Source organism: Dermacentor silvarum, chromosome 4 (assembly GCF_013339745.2).
Source record: "Dermacentor silvarum isolate Dsil-2018 chromosome 4, BIME_Dsil_1.4, whole genome shotgun sequence".
NCBI classification, from domain to species: Eukaryota; Metazoa; Arthropoda; class Arachnida; order Ixodida; family Ixodidae; genus Dermacentor; species Dermacentor silvarum.
This window is the reverse complement of record NC_051157.2, coordinates 222,117,330-222,143,048: the sequence shown is the minus strand read 5'-3', so window position 1 is coordinate 222,143,048 and position 25,719 is coordinate 222,117,330. Positions and strand designations below refer to the sequence as shown.

The following is a 25,719-nucleotide window of genomic DNA, read 5'->3' as shown; positions in this document are numbered from 1 at the left end:
GGAACTGCACCTTTATTTGTAATTGTGAATCAAATTCAACCATCCAGGCTTGCAAAGTGTAGACTTGGCTGTACTTTTAGCAGCATAAAGTGCCATGTAGAGTGCCACCTGACTTCCCGTTGTATTGCACTTCATTTCGTAAATAGCAAGCAATGCTGTGGATACTAAAGCAACATTCTCGTGCTACCAGCATGCCTGATAAAAAAGTAGCATGCTTCACATGACAGCAAGAAACAGGAATGTGTTAGGTAATTTGGCATTACGTTGGCTTCATCCATTAGTAACAATATACGATGGGTTATACAATAGAAGACCCCATAGGTCTGAACCATAACCGCAGAGCTATAAGCGGAGCGACACGTTTGCCCAACTGTGCTGAGTGCACAGCTCTAACAGCACACCACCTGTAGTCATGACTAAAACATAGTGCATGACACACCATACATTATATGGTTCAAAGGCAAGTTCACTACAAAATATGCAGAGTGACACGCTTCTGTGCCTGGACTACTTGCAGTGTTGCCTGCTAATTATGAAGTTCAGTGAGGCCACTTGCACACATTGCGCAAATCGAAGGAAATGGCACAGCGATGTGCATTTCTGTCCGTGTAAGCAGTTAAGCCTTTATGGTAAATGCTCATGGGCATGTGAAGCCTATCCTTCTTCTTGCTATCCCTGTGACCTCCACCACTCTACTACTTCACGGTAGCACCAGAAGCATATGCTCTTTGCTGACTAGAAAACATAATGAAAGGAATTCAAAATGGCCATTGTATGCAAATACACAAGACACGGAGACAGCAACAGAAATGTAGCTTCAAAACGTGGAACTCGTTAGCTACCTAGATTGATTGTTCCAATTCAAAGCTCTGGAAAAAAAAAATTCAGTTTCTGTACTGCCAATCAAGCACCTGTCGTTTGCTACAAAGAGCTTGCACAGTCGGCCCCTCACAGCATTGCATGCAAGAGAGGCATTAACTCAAGCAAAACTGGGCGTGCATGCACAAAAGTCTTCTTGCGTATTGTTGTCGACTGGCCATTGCTGCTGCAATCACCTTAGCCAACTGCTGTCATGAATGTCACATGCCCAAACACTGGCCAATGAGGAGATGCTTTTGTGCAAGATATTTCATCATACAGGCATCGGTAAAAGCTTATTACAGTTATACCTCGATATAACGGACATGAATATAACAAATCAGTACAACAGAGTAAATCTAAAATGCATATCGCTGATATCAATGTGTAACGAATACATGCTTACAATGAATATTAGATACATCGGAGGCATTTGTGTTGGATGCAACCTCACTATAACGAGGTTTCACTGTAGTACAACGATCCTGTGCGATGCCTGTATGGAGGATGTAAGTCCTACACTCCCTGAAGCAGTGAAGAAAACGTATCCAACGTAAGGAGACCTGCCTTTTGGGCCACAAAAGTCGAAACTGTGGGTGGCATCTCCCTTCAGCTGGAATGAGAAAAAGCATTCAATGACCGATGCGTGCGCACTCAGACAGTAAGCAGTCACACAGAACCAACTGATACGTATATTTTATGGCACATTTATACAGTCTTGTCACTAGACCACCTTGCAAATGCTTGGGAAAACAATAACATGGCACTGCAATTACATCAGGAGTGCAGAAAATAAATTCTGCGCTTTCAGTGACTTAACAGCGTGACCCTATACAATCAGCTTAATAATATAGTGCTACCGAGACTGTACTCGCACCACATTTGTCACAGACACGTACAAAAGAGGCAAATTATCTCACATAAATCCTACCAAGTGCCACACATTCGATGTAAAAAAGCCTAGAAAACATCATTGTGCTATGACAAAGTTTGGTCCCACCAATTCTGTGCAGTCATGAGGGTGCTGCAAGAGCATGAACCACTTGCAATTTCTCACGCCATAGTTCTGCCTATTTCTATACAGTGGTGAATTTAATCGGCCTATACCACTGTGCACAGATTTCAAAACTCCCACAGCCAAACATCTCTGAAGCAAAGAACACATGAATGAAGCAGAGGTGACCTAAAGCAACCGGGGAGCGCAACAACTGTTCGCTGAATGAGGGCACTGACTAGTTGGTGCTTGACGGAAAACCAAACGGCATATTAGACAGGGCTGAAGAGTAGAGATGAGCAGATGATGCCAAGAGGAACAGACAACACAGTGCCTGTGTAGTCTGTTTCTGTCTACCTTTGTGTCATGTAGTGACTTGTGTTCTTCCCTTCTTTAAGTTTTTAAGAGAAAAACACTGGTGACTATATAGTGCAGTTTGGCTGTGGTTTTCTTTTTGGACAAAATGCTCGCACACATTGTGCAGTGGTGTGGTGAACTGCGCCAGCTGAAAAGCGTCCATGATTTGACGAGTAATAAAAACGAAGTATTCCACGGCTGGGTGGCTCCCATTTCTCATAACCTGTCACACTGAAAACCAAATCCTTCAGTACTGCACAGAATTAGCGAGGCTGCATACATTGCTCGTAGCGTAATATGGCTTGCACACAATACATAACTGCAACACCATGATTAAAAAGCTGCAATATATAAAAAAGTTATAAAGCAGCACAGAGAACAAGGACAAAACTGTTTCACTGTTTTGTTGCTTTGCAACTACATGTGTGTTTTGTTAATAGCATTAGTTAAACACCTCCTTAAGCACAAAGTTTCCTACCGAGAAACTACAGCCACCCAACCATGCACTGCACGAGATCGAGTTACAAGAAACACATCTCACACAGCCATGCATCACTTCCTGCACATGTATAGTGCAATTACTACTAATACACCCAATTATCTTTGTACATATGTAACTAGCGCTGTACTTCAAATGGCCAAAACAGAGATCCAAGTACCACCTCTTAATTATGTTTGTCTCACATCTAGTTAACTTTGCACCTTCTGAGGCGTACTAACATGGAACACAAACACACACACAAGAATTGCAGGAATTGATAAATTCCATACAAGGTTGAAATTTGTTTTCCCCTACATAGAACAGACTACTGCATATCGAGGTTCCCAGCAACACCACTATGTCCTCTTTAACGCAATGCTGAAAGATTTTGCATATTATCTTTTCACAATAGCACGTCTACGTCATGACAACTCATTTTCCAGTACACTTTTCTTCAAGGTGTAGCCACGCATTCCTTTTTTAATCAATAGTGGACGGAGAAAGAATGTCTTATGCTGGACGAAGCCAAAGCTTTTTTGATAAAGTGAAATTATTTTCGTCAGCGTCCAAGTGAAGTGCCCTTCTCCAAACATTTGGCTCCAGCCAGACACATCCCCTGTTTGCTAAACTCGAAAATCGGGAAAGCAGGCAGAAGCTAACTATACTTAACTAGCACCATCAGACAATGAACAAGCAGAACAGAGGCAAACAAGAGCACTTTGTTACCATTCTTCTGTTTGTGCTACAGTTAAATATGAACTATTAAATATTATATTACTGCCTTCACCAATTCATCCAATTTGTAGTGCACATGTGTGTCTCCATTCTTTTGCTTGTGTGCTGTCTTTTTAAGCTACAATTGATTATGGTCATCTCTTGTTTGAATAATTACTTAGTCTCCATTTACTTGTGAACCTCCATATTGTCGGGATTTTTTTTTTTTTTCTGTAGTGCTATATGCACATAATTGTCAATGATAGAAAAGCACCGTGTGCACAAGGCTGCAGAAAGGAAAAATTCCCACAAGAATCACAATGATTACTGTCGTGCTAAATAAAAAAAAATCAAGTGCAAGGCTAATGCATGCTTCTGTGGGAGAGGCAATTGGTGCAATGCCTGCTAAAAACTTTAATGCGAGTTACACTAAACATTGCAGTACCAGCAGCATGGTGAAGCAGCAACACAGCTCTAGAGATGAGTTGTAACAGTACAGTGAGATATGAGAGAGATCATCGGATTATAAAGCACATCAAACCATTCTTAAAGGAGAGCCGACACTTATTTTTGGAGTTGTAAAAATATTACCACATGCTTCTAGCATGAAACAGGATGATGCTTAACAAGTATGAAGTCCTCGTCAACATTACCAGCACATCATGACACCGAGTAAAATTTGCAGTGTAGGATTGCCAACTCTTGAGTGGATGAAGTCAAGACGGGGGAGGGGTACCAGACAGTGCCAAAAGCCACCAGGTTGTATGTGCAACAAAGTTGCATAATTTTGTTTTTTTTTCTATTGTCACAATTTACATCAACAAAGATGCAGTATAGTTGCCGGGTTAACACAGCTACCAATACAGATAGAGGTACTGTGAATGGTTAGGGCCTACAACAGAACTAGAAGCACAACAAAAACAAAACCGCCTTTATGTTTATGACAATGTAACAGACAAGAGCATGCAACTGAGCTGGCGGGCATTAAAAATGAAATTTGGTTTATTCAGTAAAATTTAGTCAGTAGAAAAAAAAAAAAAAAAGTCTGGGCATTTGGCCGTCCCAACGGGGTCAGGTCGGGACTTGGGGCTTTTACTCAAAAGCCGGGGTTGTTGCGCCAACTTCTGGACAGTTAGCAACCCTACATTGGTTTGATGATGTTGCTCATAAAAGAAATTTAAAAATTCATGAGCCATTCCACTCTGTGAAGGTGGATGACCAGTGACACTGTTTATAGCACGACACAGAGGTGACACAGAATTTTGAACAAGGGTACGAACACATTTATTATCCTGATCGGTGGTCATTGTGACGATAGGTACGGTACGCACACACATTTGCAAATCACCTCTGTTATTAAATCTGTCCGTCATGTAAGACAATGAATGGCTCATACACCTGTAAACATGGCCTCCCCATTACGACGACAGAAGAGCGATGAAATTCTACACTGGAATGATGAGCGGTATGGAGCTAGCTGTGGAAGAAGACGACGCTCGAGCCATTGCTGATGATGATAATTGTCTGCGCAGACGCCATAGCCTAGCCATAGAAAGCTTCGCTGTAATATGACAGGTCGAGAATTTCATGTCGGTACTCCATAAGCTCACCCGCAGTTTTTGAAGTGCTTCAGTACTAACGTATATGGATAACTGAAACACACTTCTGTTGTTTTCATTGTAGCAATGGTACTGCAAAGAAATAATACCAAATGAACCAGCGAACTTGCTGAAGGCACCAAAGTGAGCACAGTCTGCAAAATATGGACAGCTGTGGACAGTGCTTAGCAAAAGTGAGTGACTGTTCCTGTAACACAAAAAGAAATGGATGTCACAGGAACTGAGAAAAATGGACTGTATTGCAGAAATTAATACTCAAAAAGTTGCATCATTGAGGCACGTGCATTTCTCTCATGCATTACAAGAACGAGAGATGCACATATCTGTGCTGGACCTCTCCTACATGAACACAATGCATGCTTTGCATACTAGAAATGCAAGAACTTGTGAAACACAAACATGCCACTGCAAGAGAGGATGGCATTCGTCAACGTGCACAGCTAGCCTGTCATTTTAAAAGGTGAGGGAACGTACATCAGTGTAGTTGCAGAATATGACAAAGAATCAGAAGTCCAGAGTGTACAACTACTTCCGTAAGCAAGCATAGATTGGCACACACACTCATTTCATATTCAAATATTGCACACAACCACAGACGCACACATATACATGTGCAGCGAGACTGCACAGACGCCTGCACAATTCATCGATGACCGTTCGACACAGTCAACGCTAATGTAGACCAGCTTTTCAGCAAACCATAAACCATGCATGTCACTCGTGGCCTTGAAAATGTCAAAAGGGAAATGCGACTAGTTTTCTTCCCCCCCCCCCCCCTTGAACAAAAACAGAGGAAAATGTTTCCCGTTCAGCAAAGCAAAAAACATGCTGTGCACTGTGCTGTGCATTACATTACAACATGCTGTGCATTAAATGCAAGTAAGGATGCAGTGCCTGTTGACATCTTGATACAACAAAGGTTGAAGATGCAAAAGTGTTTGCACTTACTGGGCCACCTGCACTAGAATGTGGATAACAATTTATATAAAAAGCTTTCTCATATGTATTTCTACAGTCCTTTTTTGTGAGTATTTTGCATAAACTGACCTAATGAAAAAGCAAAACGTGTCGATTAATTCCTTACAAATTTGGCATAAGCAGGTTCAACAGCAAACAAGCTAGACGTACGAGTTTGTTTCTCTTAACACACTCTTGGTTTATGAGAAATGCATACCAGCCAACTCAGATTTTATCGTGACGATGAGCAGCGTCTGTCACCTTACTGTTCCGTGCTAAAAGTAAAAGAATTCTATGCCTACTGGTAGCATACACTGTGTACAATAATTTTACCCTCGACTGCAAGGTCTGTAACTGAAACACACGAGTACGCAACTAACAGATGGCAAAACCACTACAGATTCGTAATGTTCGTGCTAATGGGTGCTCTCATAGATTTGATAGCAGCTTGAGCGAAGAATTTAACAATGGAATCTTCCAACGTGACCTTTACCCCCCATGTACATATCAAATATCAACCAACTCAAGATCTGTATCTGTCATCGACTTCTGCACCTAATGAGACTGCTTTCTGCTCTTGACAACAAGGTAATTTGTTAGCAATTCCAATTTGCTGTTTGAATCCTAAGCAGTAAGTCAGAGTCATGTTGCCATGGGAAACAAGCATGGTGCATGTGTAGAGTGCACTTTCTCACATCGCAAAGGAAATTTTTTTTTTTTTTTACAGCTGTTAAAACATTGCAAGCTCAAAAGCAGGCAAAGTAAAAAAAAAAAAAGCCAGAATGAATCTAATCAAATAAAATAGAAATATTCATTAAAAAAATTACAAGCACTTAACATATACTACAGTGATTAACTAGGCAATTATGGTCACAGGTGCCACAAGTTAACAGAGCTGAACAATTAATGGGGCTAGCTGGTTCATGTTCATTCTAAGTTCACACTGACTCGAAAGCATAACACAAGTAATAGACAGACACAAAGGTGTCTGTCGGTGTTATTCCATGTTGTGCTTTCAAACCAGCTCACTTTCAAAATTAACAGAGCTGGTTATAATCCCACATGCAACAACTAAAGCACTTTAAAACAATTGATTTCACAGAACCTGTTCACAATGTTCAACGGTATGTGGCCTGCAAAAGCATGTTCCGAAGTTAGAGTGCAACTGTTAGTCAAAGACTAATGTGTATAATGGCAAAGCTCTGAATACCATCATATGTCTGACAGTATCCAAAGTTTCAGCTTTCCTTCGTCATAATTACATTTATGACACTGAAGGTTGCCCTTAAACAGGCAGTTATGGCACTTAAACATGCAACCTGTTAACAAAAATACAACACCCTGAAGAATTGCAAAATTATCTACACATGGGAGCTAGTTGGCATTTTGTTATACACAGTGCCGCGACAATGTGAGCACAAAGTAACAAGTGGGAAAGCTGGCCTGCCAGATTGCAGCAATTAACACGGATACTCCACTTCTCCCACATGTGACGGATGACGACATAAACACCTACCAAAAAAACAAAAAGGGGGGGGGAGGCAACTACAGCACTGTTTGATGCAAGCATACAAGGGTCCAGTGGACATCAAACAAAGCGGCCATGTAACTCAAGTTACGGGTAGTTCACACCACGGCGTGTCAGTACGATTGCATAACAGTCTAACATCAAGCACATCCACGGGTGCCCCATCAATTTTCAGCTTGTGTCTTGCCTTGACCTGATACCTTATGTCACCCAGCCCAGTTCGGCGGTCCCTACGACGATTCTCACGCCTCTGCTGTGCCGTCCGCGCCGTGTCCCTCGGCCGGCGCCGGCGGTCGTGCAGGTGCCGAAATGTGTCCTTTTTTCCTGTTGTAATGCCAACAGGTCGCGTAACGTTGAAGCCAGCCTCACGGATACGTGCATAGAATTCATCATCCTCAAGGCCCCAACCCCAGTAGCGGTTCGAGATGCCGTTCAACTGGCGGAAGCGGGCTGTGCTCAACAGAAGGATACCTCCAACAAAAGTTGGGTAGTGGTACCGCGGATGCAGGCCTGGTGCAGCGAGGTGGTGCGGACCGCCATTGGGAGGGAATGCATAGCTCAGCTGGGGGTTCAGTGGCAGGAGGTCAACGTCGTGCATGGCAACATAGTCGCAGTATGCCTCGCTCTCCAAGAAGCCAGCGTTGATAAGCGAGCCTCGATTGAACCGCAGCGTGTCGATCTGCAAAATTAAACAAGACAAAGCTACAGTACAGCTCAGCTGACAATGTTTCTTTCAAAATGTAGCAAGACGTGTCCCTGTCTACACTCGGTGACAACACAACAGTTCAGTAGAAGCTACACCCACAAAGCCCTGCTGTACTTGTCCTTCACGCTTCCACTCTTGAAAACATTGTTCTCGAGGGACGCCGATATTGGAAGTAGTTTGCCTCCACCGTGTCGTAATGAAAATTGGTAAACACAAATGGCTATTTGGACAGCAGTGTATTTGCCACTGCATTCTTAGGTTGTCATTGAGTATAGGAGTCTTACTTCAACCGGTGAGTTAATCATTAGCTAATATATATCTTATCACAATCATCAGCAACAAACCACTGCCAATATTCTGATTGTACTCGCGGGTTCTGTACCGAGTGTTTCTAGGGCATGTTTTCGGCAAACACTTCACACGACAACTACTCCGTGTGACAAATTAAGGAAATGTAATGACACAACCATCTGTGCACTTCTGCACTGTTCAGCGCGCGACATTTCTTACGGCAGTAATACTAAAACAACAGAAGCGCTAAAGTTCGGACTGAATGGTCGCAGAAACAAATGACGTCACAGACACAGTTTCAAGCTTTGCGAAGCGAGCGGCAGTGTCGCTGGGATATGTTACTGTCGGAGTGCGCTTAGTTTTAATTTAAACGTAGCCATTATTGAGATGTAAAAGTATGCAAGAGAGATGCACATGAGCATGCGTGAGGCGACAGCAAAATTCCCCATCACAGTGAAACCACCGCGCGCTGACTTCAGAGACTCAAGCAGCATGAAACTACGTACCTGGTTCACTACAACCAGCCTGTGCCGAATCCCCTGTTTGACCAGAAAGCGGTGCAAGTGAGGCGCTAGCCGGAGCAGTTCGTCGAAGCGATCGCGAAACGGAATGATCACTGCTAACCGGTGGTCCCCCGCGCTCGCGCGCTCATAGTCGTCGTCGTCGTCATCACCAGAGCTGCAGCCCGTCGGCGAACGTAGCACCAAAGTAAACGGCACAAGCAGCGTGCAGAGCAGGCCGCACAATAGCAGCGCGAGCAACACGCGCCGCCCGTGCACCATCGCGATGTCTCGCCGACCGACACAGCGCTGCAGCCCGCCGGCTGCGGCCTGACGCCGTTGTCATGCAGAATTTCGCGTGCACAGGACGCTTGCGCCGTGCCGGCCGACACCTGGCAACGGTCGCAGCATTGCGGTCTTATTTCTCCTGTTCCAGCTCCAGTGTCTCAGCGGTCTCCGCAATCACTCGTATGACATGCCCATCATTCAGACAACCTGCAACAATTAGTTGCTCTCCAAACAAGCTTTTCTCCAGCCTCTGCCACCCTTCTGCTGACGGCGTCGCGGCCGTGGAGATGCTTGGAGAGATGCGCATTTGACATCGTGCACGTGGTGAAGATAGGTTGATTGTTGGCCCAAAGTGGGCTGAACGTTGCAAGAAACTGTACGAGAATCAAGGCACGTGGTGATAGATTCTTAAGCAGGCTTTACACAGCGACGGTGTTTCCTTGTAGCATAATACGATAGAGATGCAGCTAACGCATAGGCAGGGTGTTTACGCGACTTTGTGCGGCGCATTGCATGCGCCTTGAGACGTATTCTGGCGAGTGAGTTGCCGCTGTGCCGAAGCGCTTCCCCTGACCACGCTCGTCATTATTTTCTTGCGCTCGCTGTTCCCTTCAAAAAGAAACGTCATCATCGCGGTCACTGTATGGCTACGTTCTCGGGTCGAGAGCTGTGTTCACAGAAGTCTTCATATACAGAAATCACGGTGGTAATAATAATTTTGCAGTACATTTTCTCCAGCCTGATGTACCGGCCGAATTAATTATTCGGGGCCTTTGCATGCGCGTCGCATTTACATTGTGAAGTTCCCACGATACATCAGTGGTGCTGAAGCGGCTTTTCCTTCAAGCCTCGAACTGCTATATGTTACTGGGAAATGTTGCTGCTGAAGGCCCTGTGTAACTAGCATATATGCTTTCATATGCATTTCGCATTGTTGTACCACATTGAATTGAGGCAACTGATTTGTTTTTATAATCTCGCCTGAAATTCTGCGTGTAAATTACTGTATTTTTCAAAAACATGCCGTACTGCTGCGTGCCGTGCTGCAAGTCGAGCACCAAGAAAAAGCTTGGTCTAAGTTTTCACGCATTTCCAGAGGAGGAAACTGGAGCAGTGGAGCTTTAATTTGTCCTCACTTAGAGAGCTGCCCTCTTTTTGCTTGCCAGGCAAACGAAAAGCATGCATCAGCGATTTCTTCATGAATTGCAAGCAAATTTATAAACCCCCTACTCTCAAATATTGGCGCAGTCGTTACGGACACAGCGGCTTACCGCAAGAAACTAATGAGTAAGCCACTGAGCCGAAAAGTTCTCCGCGTTTGAAGGAGTACTGCGAGTGCACAATTAAGCGCTGTGTGTTTGCTATCGTAAATAAATTGTAGGTATTGTGAATGTGTTATGCTGGTAATTTCGCCATGAATACAAACATGGCATTCAATTATTTACTGATGGCTCAGAAAGTTGCTGAAAAATGTCTGTCCGTGGCTGTCGACTCAGGTAAGCAGCTTCATACTTCGTGCAGGAAGACGCGCGATGAGTTCGCTTATTTAACACGTTAATTTAATACAATAAACAGCGCATTCGCATGTACAGATGCAAGACTGCCGCGACTTCAGCTCTCCATTTAAAAGCACCGAGTCATATCTCTCGCTTTCCAAGGCGTATTTTGACAGTCAATTGGTCAAGCTGGGGAAAATGCAAGTCATAAACAAAAGTTTGCGGGCTGCGGAATCGCGCAAAAAAAAAAAAAAAAAAATCTTGGTTGCCTCCTCAGTCAGCTGGCATTCCTTCTAGCAGATAGAGCTCGAATGCCTTCTCTCGCGTGCAGGCTTTCCATTGGCATGCTGCGCTTGAGCGCGCGGAAATAATTTTCCCGCAATACTTTGGCTTACGAGTGTACGCGTTTCAGGCAGCATCATCCTGACAGAGGCTGGAGTGCAAAGAAGAAAAAAAAAAATAACGTCAAGGGACATCGGTGCTTTTGTGTGCCTTTTTGTTCGGCACAACTTCTCGCGGTTTCTTATAAAGCGATATTTTCATTATAGCGCGAATTATAGCGCAAATCGTCTCGCGCGCAGCAGTAGCAAGGGCGTTGAGGGGTGGGAGGCGCGCGCCGCGGTGCGGCGAAAGCAGCGGCCACGCCCCTTTCCGCAATTACACCCTCTCCGTCCGAATGGGACGGCCGGAGCAACCCCGCCGCGCGCGCCGATCCAGGCGGCCGTGCTCTGGGAACAGCAATTTTTGTGACTGCCGCTACAAAGGTATTGGCGCTGTGGTAACTAGCGGTACTTATTGTCTTCGCTTTAGGCGACAGGCGGTAGCATACACCCCCCAGAATAAAAGGTTGCCTGAAATTCCGAAGATGAAGTGATCCAGTCAGATTTCATTTACGGAGTGAGCAGTGCTTGAGAAAATAGCCTCAGATAGCCTGTTGAAGTTGATATATGTCCTCCACGCTTTGCGTAATGAGCAAATTATTGGAGCTTGACTGTTTACCTTTAATAAAGACGTACGCGTGTATTTTTGTGAATAGTACAGCCAGCATTCCACAGAACTTGTTATATATCCTATTGGTATTAACACATGACATAATTAACGGGAGGGTTTGGAACTCGCAACCATACCATGCATAGCACACATAAAACATACCTCCCAAACCTCTGCCAGAGTCCTTGGCAGTGGCGCACCGACGGGGGGGATCCGAGGGTTGAAACCCCCCCCCCCTGAGGCCGACTTAACCCCTCCTTTTGTTTAACCCCTTTTGTACCTTTTCTTTCCTTACGCATTTGAGTACTGCAACTAAGATGTAAGACGCGCAATCGTGTGCACACTCGCAAAAAGCGCATTTTTTGACAATTTCCCGTGAAGAAATTGAAATTAGTACGGTTTAGATGGTATTGGCAAACTGTCAACCCCCCCCCCCCCCCCCCCCCCCCCCTCCTGGCAGAGATCCTGGGTGCGCTACTGGTCCTTGGCGGACTCTGCCTAGCTCTAACGCTCGGTCAGCTGAAAAGTTTAGGTGGTGTTGGCTGTAAGCGGTAAAGTTTAGAATGGCGTACATATAACTGGATTACAGAGTTTTCCAGTCCTTTCTCTGGTTGCGGGTAAAGTTTGAAGGACAAATTTGGTTACGGGGCCAAGTCAAATGATCCAAACGCGCAATGACAGCCCACTGTTTTGTGAGCCTTGATGCAAGGCACAAGTCTTACGCACGTATCGCCTTCAGTAAATTAGAAACTTGTGCCGGTTGGTGTAGCATAGTTCAAATTCTGGAAGACCGACGCTTAGCCAAATTTCCCCGAGAAGAACGACACAGCGCAGTGTGTGTGTCGTTTTTTTGGTTTTAGCGCTGGTCTCCAGAATTTGAGCATTTATCGCGGATGTTCGGATTTCTCAGTTACTGAGAGCGTTGAAAAATCAAGGTATTGTCCGTGAGGCCCTTGGCAAACTTAAAGCATATTTAATGTAGTGAATTATTATAATGTCATTTCAGATATTGTTTTGATTTTCTTCTTTTTATGACGGAGACAGCCTCTTTGACAACTAGCGCCGCAAGCCACCTAGTGGCTTCTGCTGCGTGCGTTCGTCGAAACCCATTCGAAACCACCGTGTTCGAAACTTAATTCTACGAACTGCCTATTGCCGTCGCACTGCATCGAACCTTCTTGTGAGTGACGATGTTCCGACTTTTTGTATTTTGTTGGGGCTTCAACGTTTCGCTCGTTAAAAAAATGTCAAGTTGTGATCGGCTGACTAGAGAAAGCATATGTATGGTACGCGCTCACAAAACGTATCGCAGCTACGGCGAAGCCTGATAGTATGGAGATTTGTGCTCGCTCGAGCTGGTAGTTCCGTGCGTAGTTCTTTTTGCTCACCGCGCGCGAAATTTGAGTTAGCAAGCCACTGTGTTCATCGTACTACTAAAACGCTCGCATAACTAGAATGGTCACGACATCCTTGCCTATCCTATTTTTCTCTCATTAGATACGTGAAGGCGCTTTGATCTCAGTCGGGGCACTGTTGCCACTGCAACCCGTCGTCATCGACAGCATGCGCGCGTAACCAGTGGCGTCACTAGGGTTAGCGGCACCCGGGATGGTGGACCGCCGGGTACTGATAACATTTTGTGTTGACAGGCAGAAAAACAAGAATGTGCGTTTTTTTTTTAAAATAAACTCAGGAATAGTTTTCGTAAGGTGAATGTCCAGATTAAAATTAGAAATGTAACCTTTGAGCATGTAGGCAAGACCTGTATTAATGTGTATGCGTGCAATACAATGCACAATGTATACATGGCCACGTGCGGTGCACATTGCATACGTAACCATATAGGTTTATACAAGAATTGATAGCCCCATTTATTAAGCGGAAAGAAGCTCCTCAGAATGCGGAAACTTGAAAACAGGGGGAAAGGAAGACGAATCAGAAATAGTAAGCGACTCTGCGAAGCAGAATAGTCACAGTGGAATGTGTATGATTTTAAAGAGCCGCTAAACAACCTCTAACATTTAACTAAAATTATGCGGATTTCCCGCACTGTGAGATTCGATGTAAGCAAAGTTTTCTGTGCTGTTTGCTTTGATTGACAATAATTAGCGGTGATGTTGACGGCGAATGTTTAATTTCTTCAGGGTTCGGTGAGTTGATGTTAAACGTTATCTCGCATGCACCACTGCTGTTTGTCTGCGTAGTACACAGAACACACAGGGAGACGCGTTTGCTTGAGACGTCATTGTGCGCCATTGTTCATAAGCTCTATAGGGTAGGGTATTGTCATTTGACACATCGCATCGAGGCAGAAGTGTTAAACTTTAACGGAATCATTGGGCCGCACGTGCCAAAACCACGATAGGATAATAGACAGCTTTAGTTTAGCGTGGTTACCGGAATAGCGGGCGTACCGGAATAGCGGGATCGAAATGAGCATGCCCAGAACGCTAAACGACCCATACCGTTTACCGTGCGCACGCTATTTCTCAGAGTTAACGTTAGCGTGTTTGCGTAGTTCACGTAAAACATGGCGGCGGTCCCGGTCGCCCGCTTCGAACTGTATTTGACGTTGTTTTTGTAGAATTCACTTCGTTCGTAGCAAATGACTGCGAAACGGCTTTTGCTTAGCGAAGATCAAAATTGCTTCCCCTTCCCCGCCCCTTTTTTTCATCCTGCTCAATTTCACTTAGTCTCATGCCGCTTCGACGAGAGAGTGTTATGGCTAATCTTGAGGAATTTTCGAGATCGCTTCTCGTTTCGAACGCGCCTAAGCCTAACGAGAGAAATTTTCTCCCGAGATGCGAGCGCCACCTGTCGGTAAAGTTGGGAGATAGGCGTGGCGACGGCATATGGCCTCTGAGATCGGAACATTTCGGAGGCTATGGTAGACAGCTTGTACTGCTTGTCTGTTTCGCTGCAGATCGGCGGACACGGCAAGTAAAAATACAACGCGCTCCTGGGCCGCTATTTTGTAGCGATGCCTTTAAAGTAATAATGCCTTTTCGCGCTTATCGCGCTTTGTCAGTGGTCAGAGCGACGGTCCGCTCACGATATCAACGTTGATAACGCAAGCGGACCGTCGCTCTGACCACTGACAAAGCGTGATAAGCACGAAAAGGCATTATTACTTTAAAGGCATCGCTACAAAATAGCGGCCCTGGCTTCCATTGCGCTGCCTCTCGCACTTTCCGGACGCACACACATATCTTAGGTGTCCTATGTATGCGAAATTCAAAGCGTAATGGAATAGCGTCCCGCACGTAAACTACGCTATCACGCTATACTAAAACTCTCTTTCTGCAAAGTTCGTTTGCGGAACGGTAACGCTATTTCCCTTAACTCCGCTATTACGCTAACGATAAACTAAAACTGTCTAATGAGGCACGCCGTAGTGGTGGACTCCGGATTAATTTTGACACCGTGGTGTTCTTTAACGTGCACCTAAATCAAAGTGCACGAGCGTTTTTGTATTTCGCTCCCGTCGAAATGCGGCTGCCGCGGTCGGGATGGCCGTAGTGTCGCCTAGACCCTACGGTGATATAATGCGGCTTTGCGTCTGCACGCCCAGCGTCAGTTGTCTGCTTGACAAATTTTCATGGTATTTATTTTTCAGAAATAGCGGAAACGTACCGTGCCGCACCTTAATTTGCACGCGACCGACCTCGTGTAGCGTTTCCTTTCTGCGAGCGTAGTGACAAGGTGATTATTCACTCGATTCTACCCGTTCTCTCCCTGCCGCCTCTCTACCATTCTCTCAACCTCTACTCTGGATTTGCACGTTAGCAAGCGCTGCAGTTTCTGCAATGCATTTGCGGGGGGCCACAGCTAATGCGACGCCGCCCAGGGAGCTCCAGAAGGCATTGTGCACATGCGACGCGATGGGAAGGTCCAAACGAGTTTCTCGCATCGTCTTTCTTCCCCGCCACGTTCCTTCTCCCTGACGCGGCGTGCAAGACAGCAGCAGCAGTGGAAAAGTCGAAAGAAGAGGCAAGGAAAGAAAAAAAAAATGCAGATCCCACGCACTGTGGGAATCGATGTAAGCGAAGTTTTCGTGTGCTGTCTACGAATTGACGGTACCTGGCGGCGATGTTGACGGCATACGAGAGTCATGATGTGATTTTCAATGTTACCTTGCCTGCACCACCTGTGTTTGTCCACGTAGTACACAGAACTCAGAGAGACGTGCCATTAATTCTCTCATTCCTTTACTGAAGAGAGCCCAAATGAGCAATGCTTTCTTACGGCACATTTGCTTTCTCCCGTGTAATGTTAGGCGAACTGCCACGAGCGCAGAGGGGTAAGGTTAATCGCCTGTTTCCTGACTGCATGCTAATAAGTGGTTCGTTATGCAAAAAAAAAAAAAAAGGAAAGGTTGGCGCTGGTACGGGATCCGGTTGTACCCATTCCCTGCCTCCTCTCTCTCTAACGTTATCCCTACGTCCTCCCTCGACTGTCGTTGCTGTAGCTCGTGAAGAAGGAGGCAAGCGCGGCAGCTCCTGCAATGCTTTTGCGGGGGGTTGCGCCTAACTACGGCGTCAAGAACGCGTTGTGGCCCCGCTCTACCGAAACGTCATTGACGTCGCCTATCTCGTCTCCCGATGCCCTGCCGTGAGCTCTCCACTCCTCCCCGCCCGCCGACGCGGCGTGCAAGGCAAAAACAGCAGCAGCCGCAGTGCAAAAGTCGAAGGAAGAGGAAGAGAATTGAAACAATACCGTGCTTAACGATGTGCTACTGTAGCGCACAAAAAAAAAATAATAATAATCTAAAAGTAAGATTAACAGCGACAAGAGCAGAAAAAAAGACGGCGCTAGTTGCCATTTAAATAAATTATTGCGGCTCTATGTTCATTGCAGACTAGTACGCATCAGCTACCAGCGTAGTCGGTCCCAGTGGGGAAATATTTCTACAGCAGTTACAACGAGCGCTACGCCCGTGTATCTGCGAAAAAAATTTTATGTACCTCTCAGGGACGGCGTCTCTAATTCATATTACAATGTAAGACTACGTTCTAATGCATCCTTTGCTAATGGCACCCTCCTACAAATTTCCATTCTTTTTTTTTTTTTTTTTGTATTCCGTAGTCAGCGCATCGTGCCACTGTTCCCCTAAGCGAAAGGCGCCCGGTAATTTTTCGCTTCTTTGACGATTAATTATTTGCCATTTCACGAGGACTAAGTCAATGTTATTGTACGTACGTAAACACCCGGCTGCTATATACCGGGTGTTTCAGCGAACACTTTTAAAAATGTTTAAATGTTGCCTGTGGCAGATGGCACAATTCTAGTTCATGAGCCGGTCTGCTCGAAGAGGCGGACATTAGTTGCACGAAAAAAAAAATCGAAATGCACAATCGACTAATTACCATAAATTCACTAATTAAGTGATTAACTAATTACCTTATGGTCCATATTGAAATTTACAGATTCTAGCGAGTGGAGTTCGCAAGGCGATCGGATCCACTTGGAGCAAATTCGCTGGATGACACCAGTTTCGAGATATAAATTCCCGAACTTCGCGGAGAAATGCATTGGCGTTCCAGTTAGGTTCTTAAGAAAACGTCGCTTTCTGCATTGAAGCACAAAAAAAGAAAAAAAAAACTTTATACAGGATAAGAAAAATAGCGTACATGTAGCGGTAAGGGCCCACCAGATTGACGTGGCGACGTCACCTGCATTGCATTCCTTCTCGGCGCGGGAGAAGTCTGATTACTGGTTAAGTCTCTGATTACTGGTTTACTGGATTACTGGTCTAAATGCGCGTAAATCCGGCTCACGAGTCAACCAATCGTAGATGAACGGAAATGTAGTTGGTCCGTGACACACACACACACGCACGCACACGCCAAGAGCCGAAAACAGGCTGAACAAAGGTGGCCGGCAAGCAACGACAGCAGTACATGACGCCGGAGCTTTCGAATGGCGGCGCGGACTCGGTCAAAGGGTCAAAGCAGGAAATTGCCAAAGGCGGCCCGTAACAATATCTACGATAATTCTAGGGGAAGCTCTTTGTTGTTTGAAGCCAGGACGGGAGACGTATCGAGTCAAATACCAGGGGTAGACACGTTATGGGCCGCGTGTGGAGCTAAGGAGGAAACTTCTGAACGCCTGGTACTTTTCTGTAAAGGGCTTCGCCCTGCAGTTCAAAGCAACGTGGCTGATTTTTTTTTTTTTTTTTCATATCATTGGTGTTTAGGGACAGTGGAGGCAAAATAGACTTTAAGCGGGTAGAAATAACAAAACGTAGGTTAACTGATTGGTGGCTAAAATCAAGGCAAGAGAGTGAAATTTCAGCCTCGACTTAGTAAAATATATATTTACTAATCACGGCTATCTGGCGTGAGCCGCCGCCTGATGTAAAGGGTCCAGCCTTATCCATCCATCCATCCGGTGTCTCTACCCTGAATGGCGGCGCTGATATCGATAAAGGACTTTAGTTATCAAGGCACTCAATGGCACCTTAATCACGCCACCACCACTTCGACTGGTGGATGTGTGTGAGGGGGGGGGGGGGGGTTCGTGTGTCGGGAGGCGTTGCTTCAATCCCTCTGCCTCTCTCTACCGGCAGCGAACATCACGTGGTTTGGCGTGGTGAGTCATGATGACTGGACATGTAAGCTTAGGCGCGCAGGAGGGGGCAGTAAATGTCCACGGCATACGAAGACCAGTGGCTCGGGAATCAGGCAGGCGCTCTTCCGCGACGACGGTTTCGGGGTAAGTGGATCGGCTCATTCAATGCGTCTGCACTACTCGGAAGGATTATTAGGTGCCGCACGCACAGCCGTCACCGGTGCCAAAAGTCCGCGATGAAACAGCGTTCGGTAAAACTGCTTCGATGGAACGCCGTTTCATGGGGTCCGGAACTAGACTCATGTTTCTGATGTCGAAGTGATAAAGCGCAGTGAATGTTTGATGAAATATTTCCGCAATCTTTCGATAAAGCGGCGTTCGACGAAATGGTCGGAACACGGCTCATGTTTCAGGTGTCAAGTGTTACATATTCGGTGGACTGTGTCCGATGAAACGGTGTTCGATGAAATGGCATAATTCGGCCTCGCACAGCATGTGTCGATCGAGTGGCCGTGTTCTAATAAATCCGCTAATAATTTTATTGCTACGTTTCACCTCACGCGCAGAAACACGTCGCGGTAAATAATGCCGCAAGCTTGACTTTGTAGGTTCAAAAAGATTGCACGGTGACGTCATTATGCTTTGCGGGCGCGTTCATGAAGATAAGGACTGTCAGAAGAGGGTACTGGTTACATTCTTATTATAACGAAGTTTCTCTATGACAAGAAAATTCCTCTACACATCGGGCCCGAGCTTATTTTTTCAGCGCACGCTTTTGTTTCAGCATGAAAAATACCTTAACTGAGACAAGGCAGGAAATGCAGTCGCACGATGTTCCGACTTTCAGAAAGCTGAAAAAAAATTCTGTGCTTGCTATATTATGATATTCTATAAAGTATATTCGATTGTCTGCGCAAGTCTCCAATACACATAAAAAAAAAAACTGCATGACACTGTAACACAAGAGGTGCAGGATCCATAAACGTTTCTTGATAAGTGACTTAAGTGTTGTACTTTTATTTGCTACACCAATTTCCAAAGTGTATGCATCGCCGTTGGCTGTAAAGCATTGAATTACCTGCTGATAAGGACAGTTTTAAGTATAAGTGTAAGAAGTACGCAAGCACAGAATATTTCGTTTCCGATGTGTGGAGAGATTTTGCGAAGTCTTACGTTTATTATTCATTCATTCATTCATTCATTCATTCATTCATTCATTCATTCATTCATTCATTCATTCAAAATACCCCTAAAGGTCCCTCGAAAGAGGGTATTACATAGTGGGGTGGGCGGGATGCGAACCTAGTGTCATAACATTATGTGACAAAAACGGGACAAAATACGCTGACACGACTGTGTGTGCTAAAATCAAAATTCGGGTCAAACAAAATTAGCGCAAAATGAGAAGACATTTGAAAATTGAAACACCTCGAATTCCGAATACATAAAAGGCACTCAAAAGAGAATAATTATAGCGAAGGACGTTACCAAAGGTACTCAATAATAATAATAATAATAATAATAATAATAATAATAATAATAATAATAATAATAATAATAATAATAATAATAATAATAAAGTATATTTTCACATTGTGCAGAGACGGTCACATTCTGATATATATACGCAGCATCCTGTTGAAATTTATCGTAGTATAAACTTCAGTAGCAATGTCTGATGGTAGGTTATTCCAGTCAAGTATGCTTCTGCGCATAAATGATTGCGCGTAAAGAGCTGAGTGACACACTGGGTCTTTCACTTTGAAAGGGTGACCTCGGCGAGGGAAAATGACAGAGGGTGACTGAAAGAAGCCATCCTGCAAACGCTCGTGATGATAAAGTTTATGAAAGAGCGATAGGCGCGCGTGTTTCCGGCGTGTTGATAGGGGATCCAATCCGGCACGATTTTTTAAATATGCAACACTATAGAGTACGGGGAATAGTCTGAAAAGAAAGAAGCCATCTTGAAAACGCTCGTGATGATAGTTTATGAAAGAGCGATAGGCGCGCGTGTTTCCGGCGTGTTGATAGGGGATCCAATCCGGCACGATTTTTTAAAGATGTAACACTATGTACGGGGAATAGTCTGAAAAGCGACCAGCACGGCTTTGCAAGGATTAAAGGTTACGCACGATGTAGTCCTGGTTCGGATCCCAAATGGTACATGCATATTCAATTTTAGGTATGATTAATGCGGTGTTATACGCGAGTTTTTTTAAGCGTGAATGCGCTTGCTTTAGTCTGTGTTTGATTAATCCAAAAGTGCGGTTAGCAGATGCAAGAGTAACATTGATGTGATGATGCCATGTTAGATCCGATTGCAAATTGATTCCTAGGTAATTACACGTGGTAGTAAGCTCAACAGTATTATTATCAAGGGAGCATGACGTTGCAATGCGAGACGAGGAGCGTGTAAATGACATGCATATAGTTTTAGTATAATTTAGGGCCATTTTCCAGTCAGAACACCATGTATTCAATGCGTTTAGGTCTGATTGCAGTGCTTCGTGGTCAGTGTCAGTAGAAATTTTACGGTAAACAACGCAATCATCGGCGAAACGTCTTACCCGGAACGACATTATTAAGATCATTAATATAGACTGGAAAAAGCAAAGGACCGAGCGCGCTCCCTTGTGGGACGCCGGACGTAACAGGAATAAAGGAGGAGTTGTAGTTATTAATATTTGTGAACTGAGTTCGATATGACAAGAAATATTTTATCCATGCAATGACTTCTGCGTGAATGTTAAGATATTTCCGTTTCAGTAGTATACCCTGTGGTGAGGAACACGGTCAAAAGATTTCGAAAAAATCTAGGAAGATGGCGTCAACCTTGTTGCCAGCATCAATCGATGTAAGCAAGTCATTAGTGAATCCAGCTAGCTGCACATCGCATGAATAATATCCCTTGCGAAAGCCGTGCTGGTATTTAAAGAATATGTTATGTTTCTCTAGGTATGTTATGATTTGCGAGTGTATGACATGTTCTTCGTTTGCGGACGGTAACAGTTAACGAAATGGGCCGGTAGTGCATTCTTTTATTTCGTTGAAATAAAAAAAAAAATAGTCGGCACTCGCCCCGACTGTCCTTATCTGAACGCACCCTCGTGTATAATTCCCTCGTACGCGTTGCTAAGCCTTATGGGAAATAAAGAAAAAAAAAAACGATGATTGCTTTTTTTTTTTTTTTTTTTCAATCTTGTCGCAGATCGTTTCAATGAGTAAGCGGAGACCGAGGCGAAGAATCTCAGCTTGGATATTGGACATACCCGGCCATCGTGTTTGAACATTCGTGGCCCTTGCACCGCGAGCCTTGCCACGTTCTACCCATTGCCTACATTTCGACAAATCTTGTCGTGGACCGCGCAAACATGCAGCCTTTGGCTGGACCATCCCGCTCACTCCTGTCGACCTCTGCTTATGGCGAGCAGTACGTGGAGAGAAGTGACAACCTACCAACGCAGAATGTCCGTCGAGTGCTCAAGTTTAGTCTGACACACGAACTTTTCCCTGACTTGCGGCAGCCTGCCCCCGCAGACGAGAATCGTACTTTTGGGCCTTCCAGCACCTCCCATCAAGGTAGCAACCTCTCGAGAGATTCCAGCACGCAGTCGGCGTTTACTTCACTGCGCTGCAAATTCTGTGAGTCAGAGTGCCCGGATAAGGCCAGCCTCCTCCGTCATATCCGAAGACACAACCGAGCGATCTCTCGCGAAACTGATGCCTTGCTGGAAAAATTGGTCTGCAGTTTGGACGCGCTTGGCGCCGGCTTAGATGACGCGCCGATGGAAACATTTTCCGGGTGGAACAGAACAGCGAATGTCACTTCAGAAGAAACACAAGTTCGCAAACGTCTAGCAACGCAGCGTAGTTGTCGCATGCCTGCCCAAACGACACAACAAACCCACAGAGTAAACTCGTCTAACAACGTTGGCCTACCTCCAGGTAACCCTAATGCACCCAAACAACTCGATCGCTGTGTAGAAAAGGCGGGTCAGACTAGTGAGGCGCAGATGCTCCCCCCTCACCGAAGACAGGTTGCTGTGCGCCGAAACAGTGTGGGCCCTGTAGAATCTTCTCAGAACCTGACAAATTTGGGGGCAACTTTAGAAAGCTGCAGAACTGCACTTGACAACGTATGGGCAATTCAACAGCCCGTCCAGCACACCACATCGCCCAGTGCGGCGCTCGAGGAAAATGTTCTTCGCACCTTGCAGCCGAACTGCGCTGGAAGTGTAGAATATCGTTGGCAAAGTCAAACTGTGACAGCGCACAAGGGACCGTTACCGGCGGAGCTCAGGGCCTCTGATTCCGCACGCAGTTTTGAAGGGCTAGTACTGGCTCAAACTACTTTAAGCCCTTTCCAGTACATCTTGTACACTGCAAATGCATCTGTAGGCGATTCAGGGAGCGACGTAGTTCGTCCGTCAACAGAGGTTGCCCCTAGCAACGAAGGCGCCGCATCAGGATTTCTCAACGTTGTGAGTGCTCAGCACTTATACAATAGCACACCTACTTCGTTGCTGTGTTCTGAAAGTCAGGGTCTTGCTCTGCAAATCGAAAGCGCAGCTACGCGCATTTGTAGTATCGAGCCACCAGCAGTGGATGGGTCGTTGGTGAATCCCCTGGACCTTACCAAAGACGCCGACGGCGCCTGTACCTTGCACTTCGAAGCGCAACCCATAGACGACGAGGTGACATCACCACCGTTACTTACACCGTGTACTGAAATTAACGTGCATGAGCCCTCGAGCACAGACGAGTTCACACGTTCGGTACGGGAGTCATCAGATGGCGGGGTCCTCGTCGAGAACCTCTCTATTAATAATGAGCAGGAAGACCAGCATACTGCTTGCGACGAGGAAACTGCGAACGATGGAAGTTGCGCGCAGCACTGGGAACAGGAATCCGAGCAAAGAAGCATACAAGAAATCATGCTGTCTCCTGACTTGCATACTCGCAAGAAAAAGCAAGAGAAAGACGAGGTCGTTGCCAAAGACGAGGGCATCGCCAATGAGGGATGCCCGGAAGAGCCCGCCTATGACAACGCCGATGTCCCGCTCTCTGCACCATGTGTCCCGGACACCGCGTGTGGCGAGGACATCGTCAACAACCAGAGTCTGGAACATCGATCGGAAGAGCAAGCCCTCGACAAAGCTGAGCTGCCGTTGCCTGCGCCAAGTGCCCGGAGGCATAAAGGCGTGAAGCGCAAGAAAGGTGTTTCCCGGGACAACGTCGACAGCGGTGCAAGAACAGAACAGCGATCGGAACAGTACAAGGCCGGTTCCGTCAAGGAAGCAGAAGTGCCTGCCGCTCCGCCAGGCACCACAGAGTCCGCCTCCAGGCAAGGTACTTCCCGACCGAAGCGCGTAAGAGCAGTGACCTGGTATCCTCCACGGTATGGCCTCAACGACGACAACGGACCTTCAACGAAGGCGTCCGGAAGCACTTCCTGCCACGAAGACACTGCGAACGATGGAAGTTGCGCGCAGCACTGGGAACAGGAATCCGAGCATATAAGCATACACGAAATCATGCTGTCTCCTGACTTACATACTCGCGAACGGCATGCCATAAAGCAAAAGAAAGACGAGGTCATTGCCAATGAGACAAGCGCGGAAGAGCCCGCCTATGACAACGCCGATGTCCCGCTCTCTGCACCATGTGTCGCAGACTCCGCGTGTGGCGAGGACATCGTCAACAACCAGAGTCTGGAACATCGATCGGAAGATCAAGCCCTCGACAAAGCCGAGCTACCGTTGCCTGCGCCAAGTGCCGGGAGGCATAAAGGCGTGAAGCGCAAGAAAGGTGTTTCCCTGGACAACTTCGCCTACAATTCAAGATCAGGACAGCGATCGGAACAGTCCCAGGCCGGTTCCGTCGACGAAGCAGAAGCTGCCTGCCGCTCCGCCAGGCACCACAGAGTCCGCCTCCGGTCTAGGTACTTCCCGACCGAAACGCGTAAGAGCAGTGACCTGGAACCCTCCACCGTATGGCCACAACGACAACAACGGACCTTCCACGAAGGCGTTCGGAAGCACTGCCTGCCACGAGTCAGCACCGCCATGCTCGAAGGACATCAAAGAAGTTCCCACGTCCCAGTCGGGCGCGGCCAAGACCTGGCAGTGCCCGTCGTGCTCCAGGGTGCTCTCGAGCAAGTCGAGCCTCCGCCGACACCACCTGCTGATGCATACCAAGGAGAAGCCGCTGAACTGCTCGCAGTGCACAAAGACGTTTCGCTTGAACGAGACGCTGCGAAACCATGTTCGCACCGTGCACACGGCCGAGAGCTGGCAGTGCCCGTCGTGCTCCAAGGTGCTGTCGTGCAAGTACAGCTTCGAACGACACCGCCTACTGGTGCACACCGATCGGAAGCCGCTCAACTGCCCGCACTGCACTAAGACGTTCGGCTTGAACGAGACGCTGCGGAACCACGTCCGCGCCGTGCACACCGGAGAGCGGCCCTTCGAGTGTCACCTGTGCCCCAGCTCGTTCACCCAGAAGACGTGCCTCCACCAGCACCTGTTGTGGCACAGGAACGAACGGAGCTTCGCGTGCAAGCTCTGCCCCAAGACGTTCGTCATAAAGGCGCACCTGAAGCGTCACTTGCGGAGTCACACCAACGAAAAGCCGTTCTCGTGCTCACTATGCCCCAAGCAACTGTCCAGCTCGCATGCCCTCAAGAGGCACCGACTGACACACACCGGCGAGCGGCCACATAAGTGCGAGGTTTGCGGCAAAAAGTTTCGACAGTTGCCCACTCTTCAGGCGCACGCTCGCGCGCGTCACCCGACTGAGATTAGCATCGACTGAATGGGCCTGCCTTCCACGAGTTGATTATTGAATCAACAGCTGTGCATTTTTTTTTTCCCCTGCCTGGTTTTGGGACTGCACACACTGCTCGTCATGTGCCTGAGATTGAGGTCCGCTGTCTTTCCCAAAGCCGTGAAACAAAGATAACCTACCCCATGCGTAATTATCTTTGTTTGAGTGACAAAAAGTTTGAGTGACAAGTGACAAAAAAAAAGTGTGCAGTCGTCATTTTGCAGTGGTTGTGTGTATATGTAAATCCTTGGAGTGAATGTGTGCCAGCTATCATGCACTCTAGTCGAAAGCTTCACTTGTGCACTTATGTTGTCATTCGCCGAAAGTAAATAAAGAGTTCCGGCAGTTGTCGCAGCACGTCGTTCACTGGCTCCGCCTGCGCCGACGGGGTGCCCGTTTCGAAATTCTCACTGTTGAGAGGAAGTCTTCTACCGCTTTTCACACGAGCTAAATGTTCACTTTAAAAAAAAATTAAATTATGGGGTTTTACGTGCCAAAACCACGATCTGATTATGAGGCATGCCGTAGTGGGGGACTCAGTGAAA

At 46.4% G+C, this 25,719-nt stretch overlaps 2 protein-coding genes across 3 annotated transcripts; one reads left to right on the top strand and one right to left on the bottom strand.

The window, feature by feature from the left end:
- Window positions 1-1,537: 1,537 nt before the first annotated feature.
- LOC119450995 (beta-1,4-galactosyltransferase 7) lies at window positions 1,538-9,518 on the bottom strand. Its single transcript, XM_037714432.2, has 2 exons — window positions 9,012-9,518; window positions 1,538-8,187 (listed from the first exon to the last, which is right to left on the bottom strand). The coding sequence occupies exons 1-2, from the start codon at window positions 9,285-9,287 to the stop codon at window positions 7,591-7,593; spliced, it is 873 nt and encodes a 290-aa protein (XP_037570360.1). The 5' UTR covers window positions 9,288-9,518; the 3' UTR covers window positions 1,538-7,590.
- A 3,334-nt stretch (window positions 9,519-12,852) lies between these two features.
- LOC119450994 (uncharacterized) lies at window positions 12,853-25,502 on the top strand. Of its 2 annotated transcripts, XM_049666364.1 has the most exons (3): window positions 12,853-12,959; window positions 21,558-23,698; window positions 24,291-25,502. In XM_049666364.1, exons 2-3 carry the CDS (start codon window positions 21,721-21,723, stop codon window positions 25,160-25,162), a joined length of 2,850 nt encoding a protein of 949 aa, XP_049522321.1. In that variant the 5' UTR covers window positions 12,853-12,959; window positions 21,558-21,720; the 3' UTR covers window positions 25,163-25,502. The 2 variants fall into 2 exon arrangements, with proteins under 2 accessions (XP_049522321.1, XP_037570359.2); XM_037714431.2 differs by having other exon boundaries at window positions 21,558-24,875.
- Window positions 25,503-25,719: the final 217 nt, after the last annotated feature.

Bases quoted from the DNA above. Each gene is read 5' to 3' on its own strand.
- LOC119450994 (XM_037714431.2), top strand. From the start codon at position 21,721: ATGCAGCCTTTGGCTGGACCATCCCGCTCACTCCTGTCGACCTCTGCT.
- LOC119450995 (XM_037714432.2), bottom strand. From the start codon at position 9,287: ATGGTGCACGGGCGGCGCGTGTTGCTCGCGCTGCTATTGTGCGGCCTG. The intron at 8,188-9,011 runs GTACGTAGTTTC...TTAATTTTGCAG, and splicing joins GGCTGGTTGTAGTGAACCAG to ATCGACACGCTGCGGTTCAA.